Raw genomic sequence first — 24983 nt, 5'->3', positions numbered from 1 at the left:
TTTCAATCCTCAATTATTTCACCCCAAATCAATTTTCTTCCATTATTTCTTCATCTTCCACCAAGTGAAAAACCGAGTTTTTTTTAATTTTATATATTTTATATTTTTTTGAAACGCTTCATGTCATGCCTTCAAATATTTAAAAAACATTCTTACAAACAACATCAATGTGCAAACATTTATGAATTGCATGCTTTGTTTCTAGAATGTAAACATGTAATATATTCCACAAGGGCTAGAAATGCTATTTAAAAGAAGCATGACAAACAACACTGCAGCTGTGATTATCTATCAACACAATAAACATTTTTTTTTGAAAAAAAACATGGAACTCAATTTATTTTGATAGATATATTATGATTTTTTTTTAATTATATATTTTTTTTGGGTTTATTTTTTAATAGGAATAATTTCTAAAAATTTTCAGATTTTTTAAATGGTTAAAAACCATTGTCTCAATGTCAAACGAGATGAGATGTATCGTCCTAGTCAACTCAATATTAAAGTTGAACGAGACGAGACCAAATACTGAGTTAAAAAAACATGCTTAATAATGATATTTAGTAATAAACTAATTGAAAAAATATAATTCTTTGAATGTTAGAAACATTTTGATCTCCCCACCTCACCTCCAAAAATAAGAAGAAAAAGCAATGATCCACCTTCATCAACATCTTACATTTTGCTTTTGACAAAATCCTAGCCAACATTATAGAAAAAGCATTTTGTTTTATATGGGTCAAAAATTTTGGAATTAGCTTCTTATGAGGATGATCTCTATGATGAAAAAAATCATCCTCACAAAAAATCAGCAGATTCTGAAAATTTTAACCCTAGTTTATAAGATGAAGAATCGTGAACCGTCAATTTTTACCGTTAATTTGTAACCACTTTTCATGGGGTTAGAAGTTTCATAATTAGCTGATTTTTTGTGAGGATGATCTATTGACCATAGAAATCATCCTCACAAAAAATCATTTCATTTTGAAACTTTTTAACCATATAAGACAAAACTTTGTCTAGAATGTTGACTATGATTTTGTCAAAATAACGCTACCCTTTTTAATAAGCTTAGTTTTTGTTAGATCCTTAATTCATTTGGCAAAGTCCTCTTAGGTGAAATTTGTGTTTATTTACTTTTCATCGATTTAAAAGACGAAAAGATAGTAATAATTTAATCATTAATCAAATCGTGCAGAGTGTTCTCACACCAAAATCTAAAATTGAAGGCAATGGATTTTTTTAGGGAAAAAAGAAAGTTATTTTTATTTTTTGCAAGAAATTGAAGCCGTGGGTGTTTTGATCATTTAATTGTTAGCCTCCGACAAAAGACCACGGTTAAGGGTATGATTGTGGCTAGGGGCGGGCACCATATTAACAAGGGTGCCCATGAACTATTGAAAACTTAAGTTTTACCATGATTAAAGCACCCCACCTATGTTAAAATATTCATGTCAGCATGCCTTCAAAAGAATTTTTTGGCTTATATTAACTTGAACATGTCTACTAAAAAAAAAGGGTTGGTGCTGAAATATATTGGCTGTGCTCAAATCATGGAAATAAGTTTGTGGGTGCCATTAATAATATGTTTACCGGAAAAAAAAAAAAAAACTAATATGTTTATCGTTCTTAAGAATTGAAGTGCCTTTTACACGGACCTAAGTGTATTTTTCACAATTATAACATGCAAGGTATCTCAATAGATATGTTCTATTGCTAACACCAACATTTGCTAATGCCACACCAATTCATAGGTAAACCACCAAGAGCAATTTCCTAAAATGTGCGCAACTCAAAGAAAAAAATCCTGTTCGATACATTGTTCATTTTTAATTCCCAAAACAAGGTTTTCAGTGAATTCGTCACTTTTATAATCAACAATTTTTGTTGATAAATTACCAATGAGATCACAGGTAACAATGGGTTTGTTGGTATTTTATTAGTGAATTCATTAATTAGAAGAGTGATGAATTCACTGAAAAACATGTTTTGGGAATTAAAATGAATAATGTATCAGACTCGAAATTTCGTCATATTCAACGCACGTAATTGGGATACACCCCCAAGAGAAATTTCAGACATACCAGTTACGATACACTGGGATGCTGTTAGCAAGAGTTGTTGTGGCAATAGAAGTTATAATCTCAATAATCCACAAAAATAAGGTGAGCCATGTCCTAATTTCATTCTCTACAAGTATGTATGTTTTATAACAGAAGCTCATGTTCGATTCGTAGACCGTTGTTTGGATCTGCGGTCTCCATCACAAAATGTCAGCTTTACAGTGAGGGCTGACTGCCGAGACGTATCCATCGTTGCCGCGAAGTTCTACTCAGTCATTTTTGACAAGGAATCGCGAATCGCCTCTCTCTCTCTCTAATGGCATCCAAAGAAGAAGAAAACCCAACAACAGCAAATGAAGAAGACGATGAGCAAGACACCAAGGAGAGGTTCCTTCAAAGATACTTCCTTCAAGAATGGAAACTCGTCAAGTCTCTACTCGACCAAATTGTCGTCAATGGCCGCGTCTCTGATCCCTCGGCCATTAATAAGATCCGCTCCATCGTAAGCTCTCTCTCTCTCTCTCCACATGTGGAACTTCGATCCTCATTTTCTATTTTGTCGCAGAATCGAAGAATCAGAAGTGGCAATCACTTTGATTAGCAAATTATCAAGTAAAATAATCGATCAATCTATAGGAGAGATAATGCTGTTTATGATTTATTAATCTTGAAGATTTCTAATTCACCAATTTATAGTTAAAAAATCCAACATTTCTAATTAAAACTCCGTAATTGGACAAATAAAATAGTGATGAACAATTTTGGATCTCTCCTAGTCCTACCTGCTAACATTCTCTCATTGTTGAACGTTACATAATTTTCAGTAGGTCATTTTCACAAGCACAGCTCTCAGAGTATATAGTCTGTAGATTACAGCATGAACTCGATCTTTTATGATCAGTTGGTGATTGGGGAAACTAAAGAATGTTGCTTTCATGTGCACATGTTCTAGTGAGAAATTATTTTGTCCAACAAATAACAATTGTCAAATAAATTAGTTGTGATCACTCAACCTAGATTATGTTCGCTTCTGTTTCATTTGTTTCCGCATTAATATATCCGTTTCAAATTTTCAGTTATCCTGAAAAATATTCTGTCTTTGTCGTGCAGCTCGATAAGTATCAAGAACAGGGCCAATTGTTAGAGCCTTATCTAGAAAGCATTATTTCTCCTCTGATGCTCATAATTCGCTCTAAAACAATTGAACTAGGGTTAGTCTCAGATGAAATTCTCGAAGTAATCAAGCCGTTGTGCATTATTATTTATTCCTTGGTTACAGTATGTGGATACAAGGCCGTTATCAAGTTTTACCCACATCAGGTTTCGGACTTAGAACTAGCAGTCTCTCTTTTGGAGAAGTGCCATCACACAACTGTAGTGTCAGCTTTGAGGCAAGAAAGTACGGGGGAAATGGAGGCAAAATGTGTAGTACTTCTGTGGCTTTCTATACTTGTTTTGATTCCTTTTGATCTCTCTTCTGTGGATACTAGTATTGCAAACGGTAATTATTTGGGTAAACTTGAGCCTTCACCCTTGGTGTTAAAGATATTGCAGTTCTCCAAGGATTATCTCTCAAATGCTGGACCGATGCGTACTATAGCTGGATTATTGCTCTCAAAGCTTCTAACTCGTCCAGACATGCCAAAGGCCTTTATCAGGTTATTCTAAATCCCTACTGTGATATACACGGTTAATGTCACTCGTACACATTGATGTTAGTTATTTTATATTGTGCAAATGAAATTCTACTCTATTCTTCTGAGTAATTTTTGTTGGTACTTTAAGAAGCCTGAAACGTCGACACGTCCATACATGCGTATTTATTTTAGCTGTATTTAACTTAATTTTTTTCTAAAATATGTGATAAGTAAACGACAACATCTATTTAAAACCATTTAGCTATCCAATAACTTGATAAATATAATTAATGTATTTGTGCTTTAACATCTTCGTAAATTATTATATGTAGAATGAAATACACTGGACTTATTGCAAAAGAAACTTTTAGTAGAAATCACCAAAACAAAAGTGACAATGCCTTATATGTCAATATGTCGACACAAATACATGTGTTGACACATGTCCAACAGGACGGAAAAAAATTCTAGAAGTTTGTCTTCTTGCTGTTACATATATCATAACACTTATGTTACAACATATGCAAGATCAAGATTTGGTAGCCATCTGTTATTATGCCTAGAGAATAGGCAGGAAAATCATAATTAGTCTCTTGATCTAAGAGGACTTTGTATTTTTGGTTTAGTTGTCTGTATTTTGATTGGTTTATTTGTTAATAAATACGCAATCCATGCCTCTATTGTTTTTTTTTTTTTTTGGATCGCTCATACTTCCTCTATGCCTGGTAAGTTGGTTTTGCAAGATGCCTTTTAGTTTTGATAGACAAAACAATTCATTAGAAGGGAACAGATACAAAGAGAAAGGAAGCGAAAAGAAGATCAAGGAGAAGCAACCCAAACCGAACAACATAAAAAAACAGGACAAGATACAAAGCGCATCGATCAAACTGCTGAAGCCAAAACACCCAAACTGCTTACTCACTCAAAGTCAACATGACACTCCCATCTAAAAACAAAGTTGGATAATCCTATGAAGCCTCCTTCCATTTGAACTCCTCTTGTAGCTTGCACCCAAAAAAAAAGGGTTGCTTTTCATTGCATCATGTAATTATCATCATCATCAACACTGCCTTATCTCAGTTCTCTGGGAATTATTTTGATTATTTCCTAGTTATTTGGGATTGACTACGTGAATCTTGTTCCTTTTGTTTCATCTAGGCTTCAGACCGACAATGCAAAGCTAAAACTTTTGTTTACAAATCTTGCAAACTGTCATTTATTCAACATAATTCTCAAGTAGCTCCTATGGATTTCTTCTTCAGCTTTATTGAATGGACACATGAAGTACTCTCTTCTGTCACTGATGCTGCCATGGATCACTTTAGATTACTGGGTGTTGCGGAAGCACTGGCAGCCATTTTCAAGGTTTGATTTAATGTGCATGAAAGCTTCTTTTTATGCTGATTCTGGCTTAGGAGTCCGTATACTGTGATTTAGTCATTCCCTATGGTATGACCATTTACTATTCTGCTCCTCGTTGGTCCATCTGCACCTAATAACTTGCTAAATCCAATTTCTAACAATAACTGCTCTTCCAGATCTTACATTTCTTTTAAGAAAGAATGGAAGTATAAACCTTGTTAGCCTTTGCCATGGATACATAACAGATGGAGGTTTAGAGAGGTCAGGGGAGGAGCTATACCATTCTGGGGTCTCACAACCAATGATGTAACCATAATGGTTCCATAGATCAGCGGGGAACTCTTGTTACACAGTTGTATGACATTAGATCACATGCATTGATACTTTGTCTGAGTTTAAAATAAGTGCCGTTTTTTGGGACAGGTAAAGGTGAAGTTGGGTTCAAGGGGGTTTGAACCTAGGACGACAGGGGAACAACACTCCACATATCCTACCAACTTAGCTAAGTTGTCACTTCAATAATAGGTGCCTTTCATTGAGGGTTACTAGTAGCTCTAGAATTTCAGTCAACATCATAGGTGGCACTATACCTACTAAAGGAACTAAACTTCTTTCTTCTGCTGGTAATCATGAGGGGGCAAGGAAGAAGTTCAACTTTTCACTTGTCAATGGGAATATGCCGAGGGAGCAATCAGTTTTCTTGTAAAATCTAGGGGCAGGCTGACATCTAACTAGAAAGTTTTGGTTGAAAGATCTGACATGGATACGAGTTGATTCCTAGTGAGTTTGGAATTCCTAGTCCAATGGTACTTAGTTAGGCCTGCTCAACCTCCTAATCCTTTGTTATCTGACTTTTGTTTTAGTAAATTTTTCACTTCTTCCTCCCCCCCTCCAGAAAAAAAAAAATAGTCCATTTTTCTCATGTCAAAATGGTACTCCAAATAAGTGGGAATACTTAGGAGTTGAGAAGTCATAATTTATGAATTATGATCCCGGCTCATGATTCAATTGGCATGTATTTAACCATTAAGACTCAAAGTTTTTTGTTTTTATGTGATAGCAACATAAAAAAGAAAGTCTGAATTTTCTACAGAAGCTGGTTCAAAATATTTGATCTTAGGTGCATTTCCCTCTGGAATATTATTGTTCGGGTACGACCGGACAACTACCAATATCTATTAATATATTTTTCGAGAATGTTGTTAAATAAAAATCTATATTTTTTCTTTTTATACATCGTAAACTATTGGAGTGGTACCTTATGTGCTTCATCCTTTTATGCAATGTGGACCAATCACCCCCCCTTTGTTTTCCATCTACCTTAACATGGGGTTCTCAAGTGGTTTTCTTGTTTTGGAAAAAAATCTTGATGGTCGATCACTTCATTAGCTGTAAGAAGATAGTCCTTAATAACTAGTCATGCGTGAAGCAGATGCAGAATCAGTGGATTACATCCTTCAATGTGGTTTGGAAAGGGTGTTAGAGTATTAGATATGAAGCATTGTATTAAAGTGTAATGTAATACATCAAATCACATTTATGATTAGGTCAATTAGGTAGAGATTAGCTCTGGTATTGCCATATTGGTTATCAAATAAGTTAATGTAGTTAGGATTTTCTCTTGTTTTCTATATTAGCCCTCTTAGGGTTATTATAAATTTGTAATTAATTTAATTAATCAAAGATCCTTTTGTTTATCAAAGGCAAGTCTGGGCATTTTTCTTTTTCTTTTTCAGTCGGCATTTATTTGGTGGCTCTTGTTGAGTGTTGTGTTATCCGCCTCCGCTCCAGGGTGTCACGTGCTCACGTATCGTGCCCCTGTTTGACCCGTGACCCTCTTTTATTCATAGTTGCGCCTTTCCCCCATCAGATCGGTCTTTTGGGGTAAATGGTTGTCAACATGATATCAGTGTGCTAGGTTCGTATAGGTCACGGGTTCGAGTCTTCTTGAAAGAAATTTCTACCCTTATGGGTGAGAGGGGGAGTGTTGAGTGTTGCGTTATCCGCCTCCACTCCTGGGTGTCACGTGCTCACGTATCGTTCCCCAGTTCAACCCGTGATCCTCTTATATTCATAGTTGCGCCTTCCCCATTAGATTGGTCTTTTGAGGTAAATAGTTGTCTATAGTTCTTGGAAGTCTTCCAAGGTTCGTTCATGCACGTTTCTCTTCTCAGGCTTGTATTTTGAAGAATCCTCTTTGATGTTTGTTGGGGCTTGTGGAGGGAGTGAAATGGATGCACCTTTTATGGTAAATTTAGAGCTACACTCCTTAATATTGAGAATCAAAGCCCTTCAATTTAAATGGTCTTCAATATTTATGGAATGCGAAGATCTTTTCGTTGTTGACGTTGTACTTAGATGGGACTTAACTTTACGTGTGGAATAATAATTTTCTGGTCCTTTTTATCTTTGTACACCATCTCAGCCTCTAAGATCCCCTTGTACAATTTTCTTTTGGGATTTTACCCTTTTATCTTGTTTTTATGTTTACCTCTTATCAAAAAAATTCATTGAAGGCTAATTACAGTCCTAGTTATAATAATATTCAAGTTGGAGGTCCTAAAAGAGCGAGAGAAATACCCGAAAGGACTAGAATGGAGGCAGTGAAAGCAGATATGAACTCGCTCTTAATAACGAAAGACTTGGCTTTGGATAGGGTGGAATGGAGAAACAAGATTCGTTTAGCTGACCCCAGTGGCATATTGGGTTTAAATGTGTTTGACACTCTAGAAAACATGCTCACGTCTTTGTTAAATTGCTGTCTTATTTTCTCTCCCCTTCTTCATTATTATTTGAGTATTTAACTTACTACTTGCACTTTTAGCTCTTAAAATTTTCTCTTGTTTTATTTGTAATGTAGGCTGGCAGCCGAAAAGTTTTACTTGATGTAGTTCCTATTGTTTGGAGTGACACCTCAACTTTGATCAAGTCCAACACTGCTGCTCGGAGTTCTTTGCTTCGCAAATTTCTTGTGAAATTAACTCAGCGTATTGGGCTTACTTGCCTCCCTCCTCGTTCTCCGACATGGCGCTATGTGGTTAGAATTTAGAAAATTCATCATATTCTTCTACCTTTTTTTCTCTATAATTTGAAATTCCATTACTTGTATTAACCAGGGGGATCTTCTAACTTTTTCATATGCTTGCTTTTTATGAAACCTATATATTTCTTTATTTACTTATGTAGTTTCAATTGTTTGAGCTTCCAACATTTTTTTCATTGAAACTTGTATTGGTTTTTTTTATTTGTATGCTGCTACTCTTTTTTACATGGATTAAGACCATTTAGTTATTAAATAGTTCTGAATACTTGAAAGTCACTGTTAGTGGAAGTGGGAACCTATTTCATTTGCGTACAAGTTCATTGAATGTCACACATGCCTTGTGGGTTTAAGTCCTTAAGTTATTTAACTTTGCATAAAGTGTGCAAGATGTGCCTAATGGCTGATTTGCTAGTCCATAGCACAAGTATATAAGATCTGAAGGTTTGGCTTTGCATAGAGGCTTGGAACATTCTTCCCCATAATTTGTTGATTGTTGAGGCAATGCTCCATCATATATCGAAATGTTACTTCCTATTCATTGATATGATAATCTTGAAACCCTGTGGGAATTTCCAGTGGAACAAGAGGGCTTGTGCTAGAGACGGGTGATTAAGATGTTGGACAGTTTTCTCCTGAGTAATATATCACATATTTAGACCAAAATATCAAGAAAAATGATGAGAACAGAGCAATATTTCCAATATAGAGTATAGGCCAAGATATCAAGAAAAATGTTGTTATTTATTTATTTATTCATTGGTAAAGATATAAAAGGGAGAAAGGCCAAGAAGAATGTGTGAAGTACCTATGAGGTAAAGGCTACATTTACAATTGAATCCCATCTTTTTTTAACAAGTACTATATTGAAACAAAAGAAAGCATAACAGAAAAAAGTTTGTGAGTGGTAATTCTACAGACTTGGGTTCAACCTACTGGAAAATGAAGTTGTTATATCGGATCCTGATATGACCCCAATAAGTATGGAAATAGATCCAGTCCAATTTGACTCTTGTCAGATCTGTTTCATGCCAAAACCAATTCAGTCTGAATCATTGACAACTGTACGCACTGAAAGTCTATCTTCAATCACTTATCAAAAACAAAAGTCTATCTTCAATCATTAGTGTATAATCTTGACAGAACACATCATTGAAATGCCGTTGATCATCTCTCTCTCTCTCTCTTTGTCTGTCTCTGGTTTGGGGGGGGGGGGGGACTTTGAAGAGGGAGATAACTAAGTGAGTGAGGAAAGGGTAGAAAAAAATAATTTCACCTGTTTGGTAACATTTCTTTAAGAATTGATTGTGTCATAATTGTTTTGGTAGTATCAATCCTAGAATTAATCAACTCTGAAAGAATTGTTGCTATATTAAAATTACTTCTGGAAAAGAGTATGTTGCTTCTATTATGACGTTGTTTCTCGTAATTGTTAATGAATTTATATTGTTGAATGTATGTTAAGGCTTTTCTTTCAGTAATTTTTACAACAATTGGGTGTCTTAGTTTATCTCTACCCTTCCAGGACTCAAATTCTTGTGAAGGATTGCATATAAGGAATTAAACTAGATTTGGCACTGAGATTTGTGGGGACTAATTAAATGCTGTTTTGATATTATTCTTTTGTCTGATCTATTTTCACTGTCCATGCAGGCAAGAAACAGCTCACTAAGAGAAAATATTTCAGTGAGTATAAACGACAAAAATGATCAACGCAATCATTGTCTGGATGCAGGCTCGTATAATTTGCAAAAAAGTCCTAGTTACCTAGAAGAAGAAGAAGATATGGAGGTTCCAGAAATTTTGGAGGAAATTATTGAGTTATTACTTTCAGGATTGAGAGATACGGTAAGTATAAAGGGGGAGATTTTGTTTGATTTTATATTCATGTCAAACTGAGCAGCTCATGGGTTTGAGACTTTTGGGTTCGTAAGGGGAAACAGAGTTACTTGGGAACAATGTTAATGAGTAGGGCTGCAACCTGGGTGGGTTGGAGGGTCAACCCAGGCTCAACCCAAGTTGTAGAACCCTCAACCTGAGCTCAACTCAACCCGACCATCGGGTTAGAGCTCATTAACCCAATCTCAACCCGAGATTGAGCTTCTAAAATCGGGTTGAGCTCGGGTTAGCCCAAGTTAGGTAATTTTGGGCGGGTTGGTCTAATTGAGCTAGTCTAATTTCATTTTGATCAAGACATAAATTTTATTTTATATCTTAAAAAATAAATACAATATAAAAAAAATAAAATCACTAGTAAATAAATTTGCACACAACCTCCAAATCCATTAATTTTTATATTATATTTTTTTCCCTTAATTTTACTAATATATTTAGGAAGAGAAAACTAATATTAAAAATATATATATATATATATATATATATATATATATTTATATGTAAATATATAGCATCGAGTTCGGGATGCCCGGAGCCTCGCCCCGAATTCAATTCGGGTTGAGATTTCCTAGCCCAGGCTCAACTCATTTTCCATACAACCCAACCCAGGCTCACCCATCAATCGGGTTGAGTTCGGGTTAGCCTGTCCAAGTTGCAGCCCTAAATGAGATGGTCAAAACCCAGAATCAAGTAAACATATTGTTTAAGATATTCAGTCTTAAGAGTTAACCACTAAATAGTAAATGGGAGTCTTCTAATCAGACATCCTAGCCTTCCGGGGTGGCTTTAGGTCCTTGAAATTTATGAATATCTTCAACTATGTGCTTACCTGATTCTGGGCTTTGACTATTTCATTAATCTTGTATTTAATAGTGGTATGTCTTCCAAGATAATCTATTTTCCCTTCTTGACCATTAAAGTGACATTATTTGTAAGAAGGAAATAAATACTAATAGGTTACTATATATATCCTCGCATCCTAGGATTTCCTAAGTTTTGTAGTCTAAAATTTAACCTTTTATAGCTTATCTTGTCTTGAAGTTGACGTTGAAGTTAGATTTTAAAATACATGTTGAAGAGTATAAGAGATGCCTATTTATTTAACATAAAAAAATTTAGTTGCATTTCCAAGGGCCTGTTTGGAGCGACTTATACGGTTGAAAAGCTCACACTGGAATAGGCGCTAAAGTGTTTCTTATCTCCCATAAATGGTTGTGAAATATTTTTCGGTCATTTTGCTAGTAGTGCAAACTTTCATCCAGTGGTTGCGAATCCTTAAACACAATTATTATGCGTTAAAAATACTGCCAACTATGCTTTGGGGTCCACCAAAATGTCTACCAAATGGATAAAATTTGCATCACCACTGGAATTTCTTCTGTAAATGTTGCAATATGCATCTCTGACTTTTGTAAACCAAACTCCATGATTGTTGGTAGTGCAGGACACTGTTGTGCGATGGTCTGCAGCAAAAGGTATTGGACGGATCACTGCACGTCTGACATCTTCCCTTTCAGATGAAGTCCTTTCATCTGTTTTGGAGCTTTTTTCACCGGGCGAGGTCAGCTACTTTCTTGTTCCATAAAGTGTTCTTTTCGAGATTACCAGAATTCCTCGATCGCTTTTTCTTTTTTTCTTTGTGGTAAAGCTGGGATGGAAACTGGCACCTCATGGTTGCAATGCGAGTCAACCAATTGAGCTATAAGCTTACATGTCAATGCCACTACTGATCAGTTAATCAAGAGAGGCTTTGTTAATCCAATTTTTTTGTTTCTTCGTAAGGAACAAGAGGAGATGGCGGAGCATATTCTTATTCGTTGTCCTTTGGCCCAAAGGATTTGGGCATTCTTCCTGGCTCGTTTCGGTGTAGTACGATGTCTCCCTAGTTCGATCCAGGTGTTAATGCAGTCTTGGCTTCAGTGGCGTGTTGTCTCTCATCAACCAAGAGGATTTTATGGACTTCAGCCTCATTCACTATTTGTTGGGGATTGTGGAGAGAGGAATAATAGAGTATTTGAGGGTGTCAAAAAGCCTTTGCAGGAGTTGGTTTTATCGATTTTGGGTTTATTATTGTTATTATTATTTTTGGAGTAAAGTATTTAAGGAATTTAAAGGTGTCTTTTTTTATGATTTCGTGGGGAGATGGGATCGGGTATCTAGCCTTTTCTGTTTTGGCTGGTCATCTCGATCACTTTCTTATATCTCTGTTTTTTCTATTAAAATTCTGCTTGTCAAAAAAAGGAAAAAGGAAAAAAAAGGAATGCCACTGCTGTCCATGTTCCTGGATGGAAGAGAAAGCTCACTCGTAGGGGCGGAGCCAGGATTTTCTTGTAGTGGGGGCAAACTATGGTTAGTTGTATAGTTAAAGAACTTGAAGCCGAATGGTTTTAGAGAGAAATTTAGAGGTTTTTGGTTAGAAGTTGAAGAATAGGATATTTGGGTCATTTCCAATTAGTATATGAGAAGGCTCGGTCAAGGGGCAATGTCATCAACAAAAAATTGAAGGGAGGGGGGCAAAAATTGGAGGGAGATGTGGGTGTGGGGGCAAATGGGGAGAGAGGTGAGGGAGTGGGGACAAATGGGGCACGTAATTAGTTGAAAATATAGGGGTGTCTCAAAGTTCTGTGGGGGCAATTGCCCCCACCAGCTCCTTACTAGCTTCGCCCCTGCTCACTCGTTGAAATTGAATGAATCGTGCTTTGAGAGGTGGGAATTAGTCAAGGAATTTTCTGATTAACTATATATTCAAATTCAGTGTTAGGGAGTTCATTGGCTCTTCGATAAGGGAGGTTCTACCCATCCATTCCCATACAACCACTCCCCTACCCCACCAGCTCTCCCACCTCAGTGATCTATCCATCAGTTTGATTTCCGGTCCAGTGGAATGGGAAGCAAAAGTTAGACTGCTAATTGAGAAGAATGTCAGCTGGGATGTGACCATTTGGATGGATAGGGTTGATGAATAGGAGCTGCCAATGGCTACCAAGGACAGGGCAGGGAGTAAGCTCAGGCTTAGCGATCAGAAAAGCTGGCTTAAGTCTTAACAACTAGCTTTAAGACTACTCCCCCCTCCCCTCTCTCCTTGTCAGTATATGCTTCATCATAATAAGCCTGTGTTTGGCAATATAGCTTAACTAGCACATATGTAACGCTCGAAGGCGCCAACTTAGCTAAGTTGGTAAAGGCCTGTGCAGAGTTGATCCCATGACCTAGGTTCACCCCCTTGAACCCTCTTTCACATTGACAATTAACCATCTTGCTTGCCTAGCAAAAAAGAGTTCATATATAATGCTCCTCTTCTTGATCAACCTATGGTCTATGCATGTCCTTTTTTTATATATAGATAATCAATGCATGTCCTTTTTATTTTGCAAGGTAGTAAGTTTGGTTAATTTTATGCGTTTTGATTTTGTAGGGAGATGGTTCATGGCATGGGGGTTGCTTAGCATTAGCTGAGCTGGCTCGCCGAGGATTGCTATTACCTGTTAGTCTTCCCAAAGTAGTTCCTGTTATTGTAAAGGTAGTGTGCACTTTTTATTACTTTTAAACTTATTCTTCTTCTATGCTCATTGTGCATTTGGTTTCGTTTCTTTCACATACTGGGATTTAGTGATAAAAATATGTTTTTGGTTGAATCTTTTCTTACTGGTAAATCTTTGGTGTGGTACACCTCCCTTAGATCATGCACTTACCAAGAATGAATCTTTGTAACAGGCATTACATTATGATATTCGAAGAGGTCCACATAGTGTCGGATCACATGTACGTGATGCTGCTGCCTACGTTTGTTGGGCATTCGGTCGTGCATACAGTCACTCGGATATGAAAGGCATTTTGGAACAACTTGCTCCACACCTTCTAACAGTTGCCTGCTATGACCGTGAGGTAGTTAACCTTTTGTGCTTCAACCATTTTTCTCTCCTGTCTGGTAAATGCTCCTCAGAGATCTCATTGTCGTGAAATGATGATTAGGTCAATTGTAGAAGAGCAGCTGCGGCTGCTTTTCAGGAGAACGTTGGAAGACAAGGGAGTTTCCCACATGGAATTGATATAGTGAATACAGCGGATTATTTTTCTCTGTCCTCAAGAGTAAACTCTTATCTTCATGTTGCTGTGTGCATTGCTCAGTTTAAGGAGTACCTTTATCCTCATGCCGAAGAACTGCTATACAACAAAATCGGTCATTGGGTATGCTCCTAGTTTTAGACCTCTTGTTCTTGCTTCTCCGAAAAATTTCTCTTGCAGAGTGGACATAATTAGGTTAACTGGTTATTATTAATGATATTCCTCGTTTTTAGAGGTTCTTGATTTTGTGGTTTTACTTTAATGATTTGTAGACAACAAAAAGAAATTCTATTGTGAAAAGAATAGGAAGTTTGGTGGTTATTCCCTATGGAAATATATGGTCTGTGTACACTGCCTTGAGCTAATTTCAGCATACTTCTGTTAGCACCACTTATTATATGATTATGCATAAAAAATTTACTATGATCCAAATCCATAATATGGTCAACTGCATTGCCAAGTCTCCTTGCACTTTCTAAGTTACTTGTCCTTATAACTTCACTAGGAAATTCTAAAAAGGACCACAAAGGAAGGCAACAAAAAATCCTTGTAAGTTGAGTTTACATTGTGGAGAATAAACAGTTACTGGAATTTGTTGTAGTGCCTCGAGTATTTGTCGCATAGGCACATGTGCCAATATGAATTTACTAACATGGATTTTAGGCATTGTTATTGGATTTATCCCCAAAGTGGACATTTTATTTCATGCTCCTTTGGTTTATACATGGGAATCCTGTGTCCACCTCATGAGCGAACACGTCAATTTTGAGTTTTCTTAATTGTCACATGCACCTTATTGGGGCATTTGGAAGGAAAGAAATAGTTGCTTATTTGACGGAAATGATCATTTTGTCCATGAGGTTTTTTATTAATATCTTTGCCTTCTTCTTTTTTTTCTTTTGGTGTAAAACATTAAAGGAGTTCAAAGGGGTGTTTTTTGAAGATCTTTCTAGATAGGAATCAGTTTTTAATGAGTCTAGTAGCTCTTGAGTCGGGGTCCAATACGGGTTGGTCTCTCGGGTCTTGACCACCATTCTTTTTCTTTAATAATTTTTGTTTATCCATTAAAAAAACGTTAATTGTTTGGGAGTCAACAGGTAAATTGTTTTTGTTGGGATCTGGAAATACATGTAAGGAGTTGCTCTAGTGTATATTTTTCTAGCTAACATAAATCTCTATTTTATTGTTCCTGCATGTCCCTGGTCGTAAGTCCTGCCCATTGTTGTTGATCTTACCTTCTACTTGCCATTTTCTTCATGAGGATTTTGAGATTATGATTGGCCACTTGAGATGTACACGGTGTGAACTCAAGTGAAAATTAGTGGTTACTAATCTAGTGAAAATTGGTGGTTGCTAATATAGAAACTAGTCAGATTGCAAAGATTTTTTTTTTTTTTTCAGGCTTCCCCAGTAATATTACGTTATAGTAATTCAATCATTGGATTAAATAATTCCATGAATGTACACCATGATTAAAATTGTACAATTGTTCGTACCCTTGTTAGCAATTAGGAATGTGGCAATAATTCAATACGGGAAAAATTTGAGTTCTATTCGATTTTGAAGTACAAATATCTGGTCAAGCATTCGCAAAACGGTAAATATGCAGCATATGATTTATGCGCATATTATACTTCATGCTTAAAAAATCCAGAAATCAAAAATTCGCTAATATTAATTAATCATTAGTTTTCATTTTCTATTAGCACAAGGTTTTGAAAATGAAATTCTTACTAGCTTAGTAAGAATAGTCGCACTCAATAAACTATTAGTAGAATAGAGACTTGAAAATCTGTACAAAATACACATATTTTGATTAAATTTTGACAAAGAGTTCGATTAAAAAAAAGACTAAACAGGAGTACAGGACATATACAACAAAAGAGAGAGAGACAGTAAGGGGACAGCGGGAGAGAGAAAGTATTGAGGGGACAGCTTGAGTACACTTTGTAAGTGGTTTTTTGGGCCGAATTTTTAAAAAATTGTTCAAACCCCGATTAATTCTTTTTACCATTAAAAACTCCGAATTTTCTGGATTATTCAAACATGCGGCCGAATAATTCTTTCAATTAAAAAAAAAACAAAAACTTTGTGAATTTTTACCAAATTATACGCCGAATTGCTAACAAGGGTTTGTACCATTTTCAATGAGCTAAAATGTCATTAGGTAGCTCTCCATTACATAGTAAGCATCTTTATTTGCATTTTAGCCAGACTGGAATCCAGTTAATGTTATTGCTCTAATTTTCTCTTTCTGGAATTTGATATTGAACTTATAGCCTTACATTATCTTGCAAATGTGAATGAGTTCTTACGTGCCTCATGAAATTGCATTTGCCTTCCTTTTTGTTATGCCACTTTTGGCATCTTTCATGGGAGAATCAAGTTTTTTTTCTGTTTTTTTTTTCCTTTCCGTATCTTCATCTATGGCTTATTTTCTGACAATTTCTATGAACATCTACTGACACATTGTTGATATCCTTAGGACAAGGGCTTGAGAGAACTGTCTGCAGAAGCCCTGTCGGCTCTTGTTAGATATGATCCTGGATATTTTTCCGATTTCGTTATGGAGAAGTTAATCCCCTTCACTCTTTCATCTGATTTGTGCATGCGCCATGGTGCAACTTTAGCTGCCGGGGAACTTGTTTTGGCTCTACATAAGTGTGATCTCACGCTTTCCACTGGTTGGCATTTTAACCTTCTATTGGTGAACCTATGAATATTTAAATTGAAAGTTATCTTCAAAATTGCTTGATGCTACAAAATACAATGTTTGTGTATTCATATCCAGAATCCTATTACATGATCATTGTGTGAACTTTCTCCTTTTTTCTCTATAGGCCCAGTTTGTTGGACCATCGTCCAGCCTTTGCTCTCTTCTCAAACAAGGTTGCTTCCATGTGGTACACTTGGTTGTCTGCCAAGACTGTCCGATAACTTATGAGTCGATCTAGAAAAAAGTTCACTCCTGGTCCTCAATCCAGTCTGTCCAAATCCTAGGCCCTCCTTCTTTGCCACAAAAGCAACTTCACATTGTTTTGACTTTACTGTCTGAATAAGAGCTTTATTCTGAACAGGATCCTTGTTGTCTAATACAATCACCAATATTGTACTGATCAGATGGTTTGAATTGTTACAATAGTGTTGGTTTTACTTTATGGATAATTCAGAGGCTTTTATGCGACTGGTTACCTTGTTTTTCATGTGTCAGAAGAACCATATGAGCAGCGAGTGAAGCTTAGACTGTTATTCTATATACCTGTTTGTCTTCCTTCTGTTTGGCCTAGTGAAAATTTCCATTGGTTATGATGCTTCTTTCTCACAGATCTACTTGGCTGTTTTTGAGATTAGGGTCAATTTGCAACTAGGGATAGGTTTTTGCATATTGGCAGCAAAAGTAAGACCTCTATGATATTCCCATAATCAGTTGATTTAACCTCCTTTGACACATTCATATATCCCAAGTTGTATTTGGTATTGGTTCTTTGTTGTTTGAATTGATCTTGTAGACCCTCATTAGCTAAGCTACATTATTTATTAGAATTTTTCTCAAGGTTGAACATGCTTACATTCCTCATTAAGTTTAGTTAATATACCCTTCCCCTCCTTGTTCATTTAGTAGTTTCATCTCATTTTCCATTTTTTTCAACCCCTCATGCTCTGGGGTAACATCTGTTTTTGTACATAAAATGGAAGCACTATTCTTTTCTTTTCTTCTTTCTCTTTTTGGATGGGTAAGCTGGACTTGTACCCATGGCCTCAAAGTTGCATTTTGATATGTCAACCAGCTGAACTATGGATCTAAGCTCAACATCATTCTTTTCTTATTATCATGTTGGACTTTGATTTTTGATTTTTATTTTTTTGGAGAAGTTTTTATGTATTGTATTTATTGACTGAGTTACAAGAATTAAACCTCGGCTTCGGTGTGTTACTAGAGCAACCCAAAAATGACGAGCGTCATAATTGACTAGGCTGGTCGGCTCGACCTCTTTCCACTTTCATTTTTGAATGAAATTTCATCCTATAAAAACAAACAAATAAATAAATAATTGACTTGGATGTTACACTGTAAAAATAATATGCAAGTTTATGCTAATCTGCCAAATCAATTTCATAATGGACTCTTATGTTACTGTTCTATCCTGAGAAAATAATTGTGACTGCCTCTTCAAAGTTCCCTTCATGTTAAAAGCTATCTTTTAATATAAAGAGGATCTTATTAGTTTAGTTTATGCCTATGGAAAGGCAAGAGTTTCTTTGCAAGCCTATCTAAATTTCCTCCTATGTACAGATAAGCAGAAATCTGTTGCTGGTATTGTTCCTGCTATTGAGAAAGCACGCCTTTATCGTGGGAAGGGTGGAGAGATTATGCGTGCTGCTGTTTCCCGATTCATTGACTGTATCAGTACCACTCGCATATTCTTACCAGAAAAGATTAAACGAAGTTTGTTTGATACTCTTATTGAGAATTTGAGGCATCCCAATGCTCGGATACAGGTACATCTTCTGTTAATTAGGAATTACTTTGGTTGTTTCTTTGATATTTTTTTTATAGGAATCCATAGTAAGCATGTCTGGACTATATATAGAGTTCTGCTGTTGAAGCCCTAAAGCACTTCGTACCAGCATACCTTGTGAGCACAGATGATGGAGCTGCCAATGATATAATATCAAAGTATCTGAAGCTCTTGGATGATCCTAATGTGGCTGCAAGACGGGGATCAGCATTGGCAATAGGTGTTTTGCCTTTCGAGTTTTTGGCTACAAGATGGAGGGTTGTGTTATTAAGGCTTTGTAGCTCTTGCGCTATTGAGGTACACATGCTAGTAGTTTTTTTTTTTTTTTTTTTTGGAAAATTATCAAAAAGTGATTGATTTTTTAATTATTTAACAAAAAAAATATTATTTTTTTAAAAATTACAAAAACCGATTTAAAACGTTGGACTGTCCAGCAGTTTTTGAAATTGCCAGACAGTCCAGCGATTTCATGCAGCCTGTGTATTAGGATAGAAATTAGAGTAAGACTAGCCTTACTAACTTAGTAAGATTTTAAAACGTGATCCGATCCCATGTGGATCTAGAGGACCTAATTCTATGAACTTTAAAAAATATTATTGCTTACCGTTAAATTTTAATTTTAAATTTGGGAGTTCAGTAACCGTAGTAAGATTTGAAATCTTACTGAGTTAATATGTAAAGTGTTCCACTTAATAACAGTCCAGCGTTTTAGATAAACATGGGCGTAGATATGAAAGCATAAAACGCTGGACTGTCCAGCTATTTCAAAAAAAGTTGGACAGTCCAACGTGTTAAATCGTTTTTTGTAATTTTTAGAAAGTTATTATTATTTTGATAATTAATTAAAATATCGACCTTTAATTTTTGTAATTTTCCAGTTTTTTTTCCTAAAATTTTAATCTGACCATTATCCCGCATTTCCACCTTGAGGAAGTTAATGGCCGGTTGATTTGCTAAAATTGGTGTTCTAAATGCAGGATAACCCTGAAGATAGGGATGCTGAAGCACGTGTAAATGCTGTGCGAGGACTTGTATCAGTATGTGAAATATTAACAAAAGCAAGGAAAGATTCTATTTTTGGTCCTGTGAAGGAAGACACATCTGTGTATCTTCTGATAAAGAATGAAGTGATGCAGACTTTATTTAAGGCTCTAGGTGACTATTCTGTGGACAATAGAGGTGATGTAGGTTCTTGGGTCCGTGAGGCTGCCATGGATGGCCTTGAACGATGTACATATATCCTCTGTGAGAGAGAATCTTTTGGTTTCCCGACAAAGACAGTTGAAGCAGAATGTGTGTCAGAGTCACTTTTTGATCCATGTCTTGCGACCAATTTAGTTGGAGGCATTGTGAAGCAAGCTGTTGAGAAGATGGATAAAATAAGAGAATTGGCTGCAAAGATGCTCCAAAGAATTTTGTATAACGGCAACATCTTCATCCCATGCATACCTTATAGGGAAAATTTAGAAGAAATTCTTCCCAATGAAGCGGATTCAGAGTGGGCAGTAAGTATATGCCACTCAGTTTATGTCAATGTGTTTGGTGGTTTTTTGACTGAAATGTCTCTCTTTACCTCTCTGCAGGTACCCACTTTTTCATACCCACGTTTTGTACAGTTACTTCAGTTTAGTTGTTACAGCCGATATGTGCTTTCTGGGCTAGTTATCTCTGTTGGTGGATTGCAAGATTCTTTGCGGAAGGCATCGGTCACAGCTTTGTTAGAGTATCTTGAAGTTACAGTAACTGACAAAGATGAAACAAGAAGTTCCAGAGAGTATATGCTCGGTAATGACCTACTTTGGGTTCTCCAACAATATAAGAGATGTGATAGAATTATCATACCCACCTTGAAGGTAAAAATAATTTTTATGCTCCTTACACATGATTTTGATTTATTTACTACCTTACTACTGTTGAGTTTAGTCCCACATTGGACACTCATTGCCTTGTCTCTCTCCTTATAAGCTCTTGGGCCTCTCCATTCATTGCCAATTGGTTTTGAGTTGGACCCCGACTTTATCAACTACAATGTGCATGAAGTTATTTACTCTCTTTTTTCGAGGATTTCATCTTTAGATAGGAGGTAGTGACTCGAACTGAGAGCTAGATCCTCTACTTTCCTTTTGTTTTCTCTCGCTCTTTTTTTTTTGCCCTGTTTGTTTAGCCTTCGTAGGCTGGTCGTTTGATCCTCCTTGTTGCTCTTTCTTTGATTCTAATGAAATTCTATACCTATCAACAGAAAGAAAGAAAAATCCTTATTGTTCACTGCACAGCTGTTTTACTTTGGCAGCGACAGTAATCCTAGATTTATTTAAGAAATGTCCCTTATAGCTTTCTTACATACTATGCAACAAGGGAAGGCTGCAGGCCCCATAACCCCCAAAAGAAAGAAAACTCGGGCATCCATTTCTTAAAATAAATGTTTTGTCAGCCCATTAGATGAAACATTTGCGGGTAACTTTTACATCGTGGGATGTAATTTGTTGTCCATAATTCTGTACTGTATGGAAGGTCCACCTCCGCATCATCCCATAGTGCTTGATTGGTATGACTATTCATGGATGGACCATAGCTCATTAACCATTAAAAGCTTGGTTAAATGTGGTCGAAGACTGGGAAGAAAACCAGTAATCTAATGATCATAATAGTCTTGTTGGTAAGCATCACGGGCATAAATCTTTTATATCTTTCATTGAGACAAGAAATTCCGCAACAAAATCAAGGACAATAAAACTTAGGAACAATTCTTGAAGGAGTAAGGAAATTATTCAACTCAGCATCTTGTTTCTTCACATTGTCCAAAAAGATGCATGTAACACAAACTGTTCCTACGCTGTTCGCTGTCTACTAAATGAGCCTTCACTGCCCGCCCGGCCCCTATCTTAATCTTAAGTAAAGTTCAGTCAAATGCTGATGGTTGTCTTCCACTATTACCCTTCTTAGTCTTGCTGAACTAAATTATACATGGGCCAAGCTCAGCCTTCAATCAATCTTCAGAGTTTATCTTGTCCATCCAATATTTGTTGATAGATTATCCTCTGATTTGCTAATTAAAAACTGATTAAGTTGAAAATCCATATGATTAGTTATTTAAAGAAAAACAAAATACCAAAATGGGGATGCTGGTGTGTGGCTTAACCTCCCTACTTGTAGGAATTGTTGGCACACACTAAGAACTCTTTGTTGCCAGGGTTTTTCCCTGGAGTGGTCCATCTCCAGTGCTGAGATCAGCTTCTTGGCTCTTTCTTACCCATCTCGTTCTCACAGAGTTTCTGGTGAAAACATTTCTTCTTTTGGCTTCAGATCATGTGTGGCCAATTTGTTCTTTGCATTTACCTTTTCCGCATGGTAACGTATCAAGTATTTCAAAAGTAGCATTGGTTTATATTAATTTTCCGATGTTTGTTCATTGTTGCCAATATGAATATTAAAGTTTGTGAAGTTATGCATTTTTTAATCCTACTTTTCATACATATTTTCTGCTTTATGACATCTTTCTTTGTGCTTCTACTATTAAAATTGAAGATTAACTGTTAAAATGAATTGATTTTTCAATTTCAGACCATTGAGATTCTCTTCAGCAAAAAGGTCTTCTTGAACATGGAGGTGAGTTGATTCACATTTTGCACCATGCCTACTCATTTTATATGTTAATATTTTTGTTGTTTCATGTCCTTGTTTCCAGTTTCATTTTGTTCATTTCCTTTACTTTTAATTTTCACCTAGGTAGCAAGGACACTCCATTTTCTAGTAATTTGTCATATCTGACGCATGCCTCTAACACACTTCTTCGAACAAATATTTATTTTCATATATTATTTATATGATTTGAGGCCACCTCATACCTTGATTAAGACTCCATTTCCTAGGAACTTTGTGTAAGATGCTCGCCCACCACACTTTTTGATAAAATAATAATTTATTCAAATATTTGTTTTTGACTGTTAAGTTATATGATTTTAGGCCTTCTACCTTGGTCTAGAAATGTCTCTTAGGATAATAATTACCAAATGGACCCTTAATCTATGTCAAGCTTATCCTAGAAACATTTTTGTAAGGAAACATTATTATGGCTTTTTATGATGTATTATCAATTATTATATATTGTATACTCGAAATCTATGGATAGATGTGCTGGTCAGTTTCGAAAATGTTGAAAAACAGGATCATTGTTTCATTTACAGATGGTTTCGATTCTTCTTTCATCATGTGGTTAAATCCTTGGTGTGAACTATTATCTGATTATTGTTTGTTGTCAATAATGACAAACAGGTCCATACCCGGGACTTTTTTGCTGGCCTTTTGGATTCCTTGGTTATTGAGTTGAAAGGATCAAAGGATTTCTCCAAGTTATATGCTGGCATTTCTATTCTGGGATACATTGCTTCAATTTTGGATCAAATCAGCTCTCGGGCCTTCTCTCAGCTTCTTAGTTTTCTTGGCCATCGATACCCGAAGGTTTGTGATGCACTTTGATGAAGTTTTATCCACACACCTCTGAGTAATAAACCTTGGGTATTGGCTTTGTACGTACTTTCTCTTGGGAAGCAGAAGCTTCCATTCTTTATCTGTTTGAGAAGTTTCACGGGATGTCTCTTCTCAAGTAGCTCTCTCCTGCTACAACATTAAACAGTCAACTAAAAAGCCAGTCCAGCATTTTAAGGTAGGGCTGCAACTTGGGTAAGCTGGCCCAAAGCTCAACCCGGGCTCAACTGATCGATGGACAAGCTTGGACAGAGTTACGTAGAACATGAGTTGAGCCTGGGTTAGAATAACTCAACCCGACCTTAATTCAGGTTGAGTGTTCCGGCAACCCGGCTCAACTTGAACGGCTATATAATAATATATACATATTTTTATTTATTTTTAAGTGTCTTTTTAATTATTTCTTATTTAAGGTATAAATTTTTTATTTATATCAATTGTATTTCTTGTTTAAGATATTATTTTTTTACTAATCTAAACAAAATTAGGCTTGTTCAACGAGACCAACCTGTCCAACTCCTAAAAACTAAACTCGGGCTACCTGATTTAGAAGTTCAAGCTCGGATTGAGCTTGGGTTAATGAACTCAGGCTCAATGCTCAGCTTGAGAGCTCTGCCATTTGAGTTTAGCCTGGGTTTACCTCCAACCCGCCCAGGTTGCAGCCCCATTTTAAGGTTCAATATATTTTGATTGCGTCTGAGGTGCTTTCACTTCTTTTTTTATAAATGTTTTTGCCTTGAGATTGTAAAATCAGTTCTAATCTCATGTTCTCTTCCAGATACGGAAGGCTTCTGCTGATCAGGTTTACCTTGTCCTCCTGCAAAATGGAAATATTATCACAGAAGACAAAATGGACAAAGCACTTGAAATTATTTCTGAAACCTGCTGGGAAGGTGGCATAGAGGAAGTAAAGCACCAAAGGTTACAATTGTATGAAATGGCTGGTTTGGAAATGGGGACACTCGCCAAGAATTCTGCCAAAGAATCAAACAAGGATTGTGAGAAGAGAGCCGTGGCTGATGAAAATGCTTCGTACTCCTCGTTGGTTGGTTCAACTGGGTTCTAAGACAAAGAGACTAATTTCTCTTGCCATTTCTACCAAAAGCTCAGCTAGTAGGGAAAATCATCCCTGTTCTTTCCCATGATATTGTCATGCCATTCCACAGGAAGTTCTTGCAGAAGTAATCTTTACTCTCCAGGATTTCTGTATTACCTCAGGAATGTGCAACAATGTAGATTCAAGTTTTTTGTGTTGTTTTCTTTGTTTCTTCAGTAGACATTTCGTATGGATAATTGGTGGAGTGGTTCGTGTGCCTATTGAGTGGGATGAATCTGCTGGAGTTCCTTGCGCGAGTGTATATTACCTTTTTATTCAGCTTCCCTTTCTCTGAGATACTACAAATAAATTTTGATTTCTTTATTCGTGAAAGTGAGCAAACCAGTGTCGCTTTGGTTCATTCTGCCTGTTTTTTTTCCTCTCATTGTTTCCTTATCAGAGTGAGACCCTTATTTCTTGACAATAGTAGAAAAAATAGATATAATTTTTTTAGATTTTATGGTTTGAACCATGGTTTTAAGTTTTGTACTGTTTAATGAGATTTCTTTGGATTATTGAATGTTTTGAAAATATTTCAGATTGTCTCGAGGATGTTTCAATTGAGACGAACTTGATATTTCTCCTGATTAAATCAATGTGTCGATGAGATTTTAAACCTGAAAACACCATTGAAGATGCAGTCCGGGCCACAACCATGTGCCAGGGGCGGAGCCAGGATTTTGTCAAGTAAGACAAAAAATTTAAAAATTCTGTTGCAAGTGGCAGTAGCATATGAATTAGGAATGTCAATGGGTGGTCAGTTCCTAAGAAAATTAGTATCATAGCCCACTATATTTTTCGGTTCTGGTTCTTGTCAAT

At 36.2% G+C, this 24983-nt stretch overlaps 1 protein-coding gene across 4 annotated transcripts; it reads left to right on the top strand.

Annotated features, from left to right (window-relative positions):
• The first annotated feature begins 2185 nt into the window (after positions 1–2185).
• On the top strand, positions 2186–24617 carry TTN1 (ARM repeat superfamily protein). 4 transcript variants are annotated; one of them, XR_015170469.1, is made up of 19 exons: positions 2186–2565; positions 3174–3721; positions 4963–5065; positions 7923–8099; positions 9756–9950; positions 11443–11559; positions 11781–11894; positions 13414–13518; positions 13713–13883; positions 13971–14186; positions 16549–16747; positions 18358–18563; positions 18656–18880; positions 19561–20088; positions 20167–20436; positions 22145–22189; positions 22856–23041; positions 23847–24249; positions 24342–24617. XR_015170469.1 is itself a non-coding variant. In XM_086417788.1 (18 exons), exons 1-18 carry the CDS (start codon positions 2380–2382, stop codon positions 24132–24134), a joined length of 3879 nt encoding a protein of 1292 aa, XP_086273914.1. In that variant the 5' UTR covers positions 2186–2379; the 3' UTR covers positions 24135–24617. The 4 variants fall into 4 exon arrangements, 3 of the variants coding, with proteins under 3 accessions (XP_086273914.1, XP_086273915.1, XP_086273916.1); XM_086417788.1 differs by having other exon boundaries at positions 23847–24617; XM_086417789.1 differs by lacking the exon at positions 11781–11894 and having other exon boundaries at positions 2187–2565; positions 23847–24617.
• Positions 24618–24983: the final 366 nt, after the last annotated feature.

Source organism: Akebia trifoliata, chromosome 12 (genome assembly GCF_017979445.1).
Source record: "Akebia trifoliata isolate Shusen 1 chromosome 12, ASM1797944v1, whole genome shotgun sequence".
Taxonomy (NCBI): Eukaryota; Viridiplantae; Streptophyta; class Magnoliopsida; order Ranunculales; family Lardizabalaceae; genus Akebia; species Akebia trifoliata.
The sequence above is the reverse complement of the archived record's forward strand: the minus strand, read 5'-3'. Positions and strand labels throughout refer to the sequence as shown.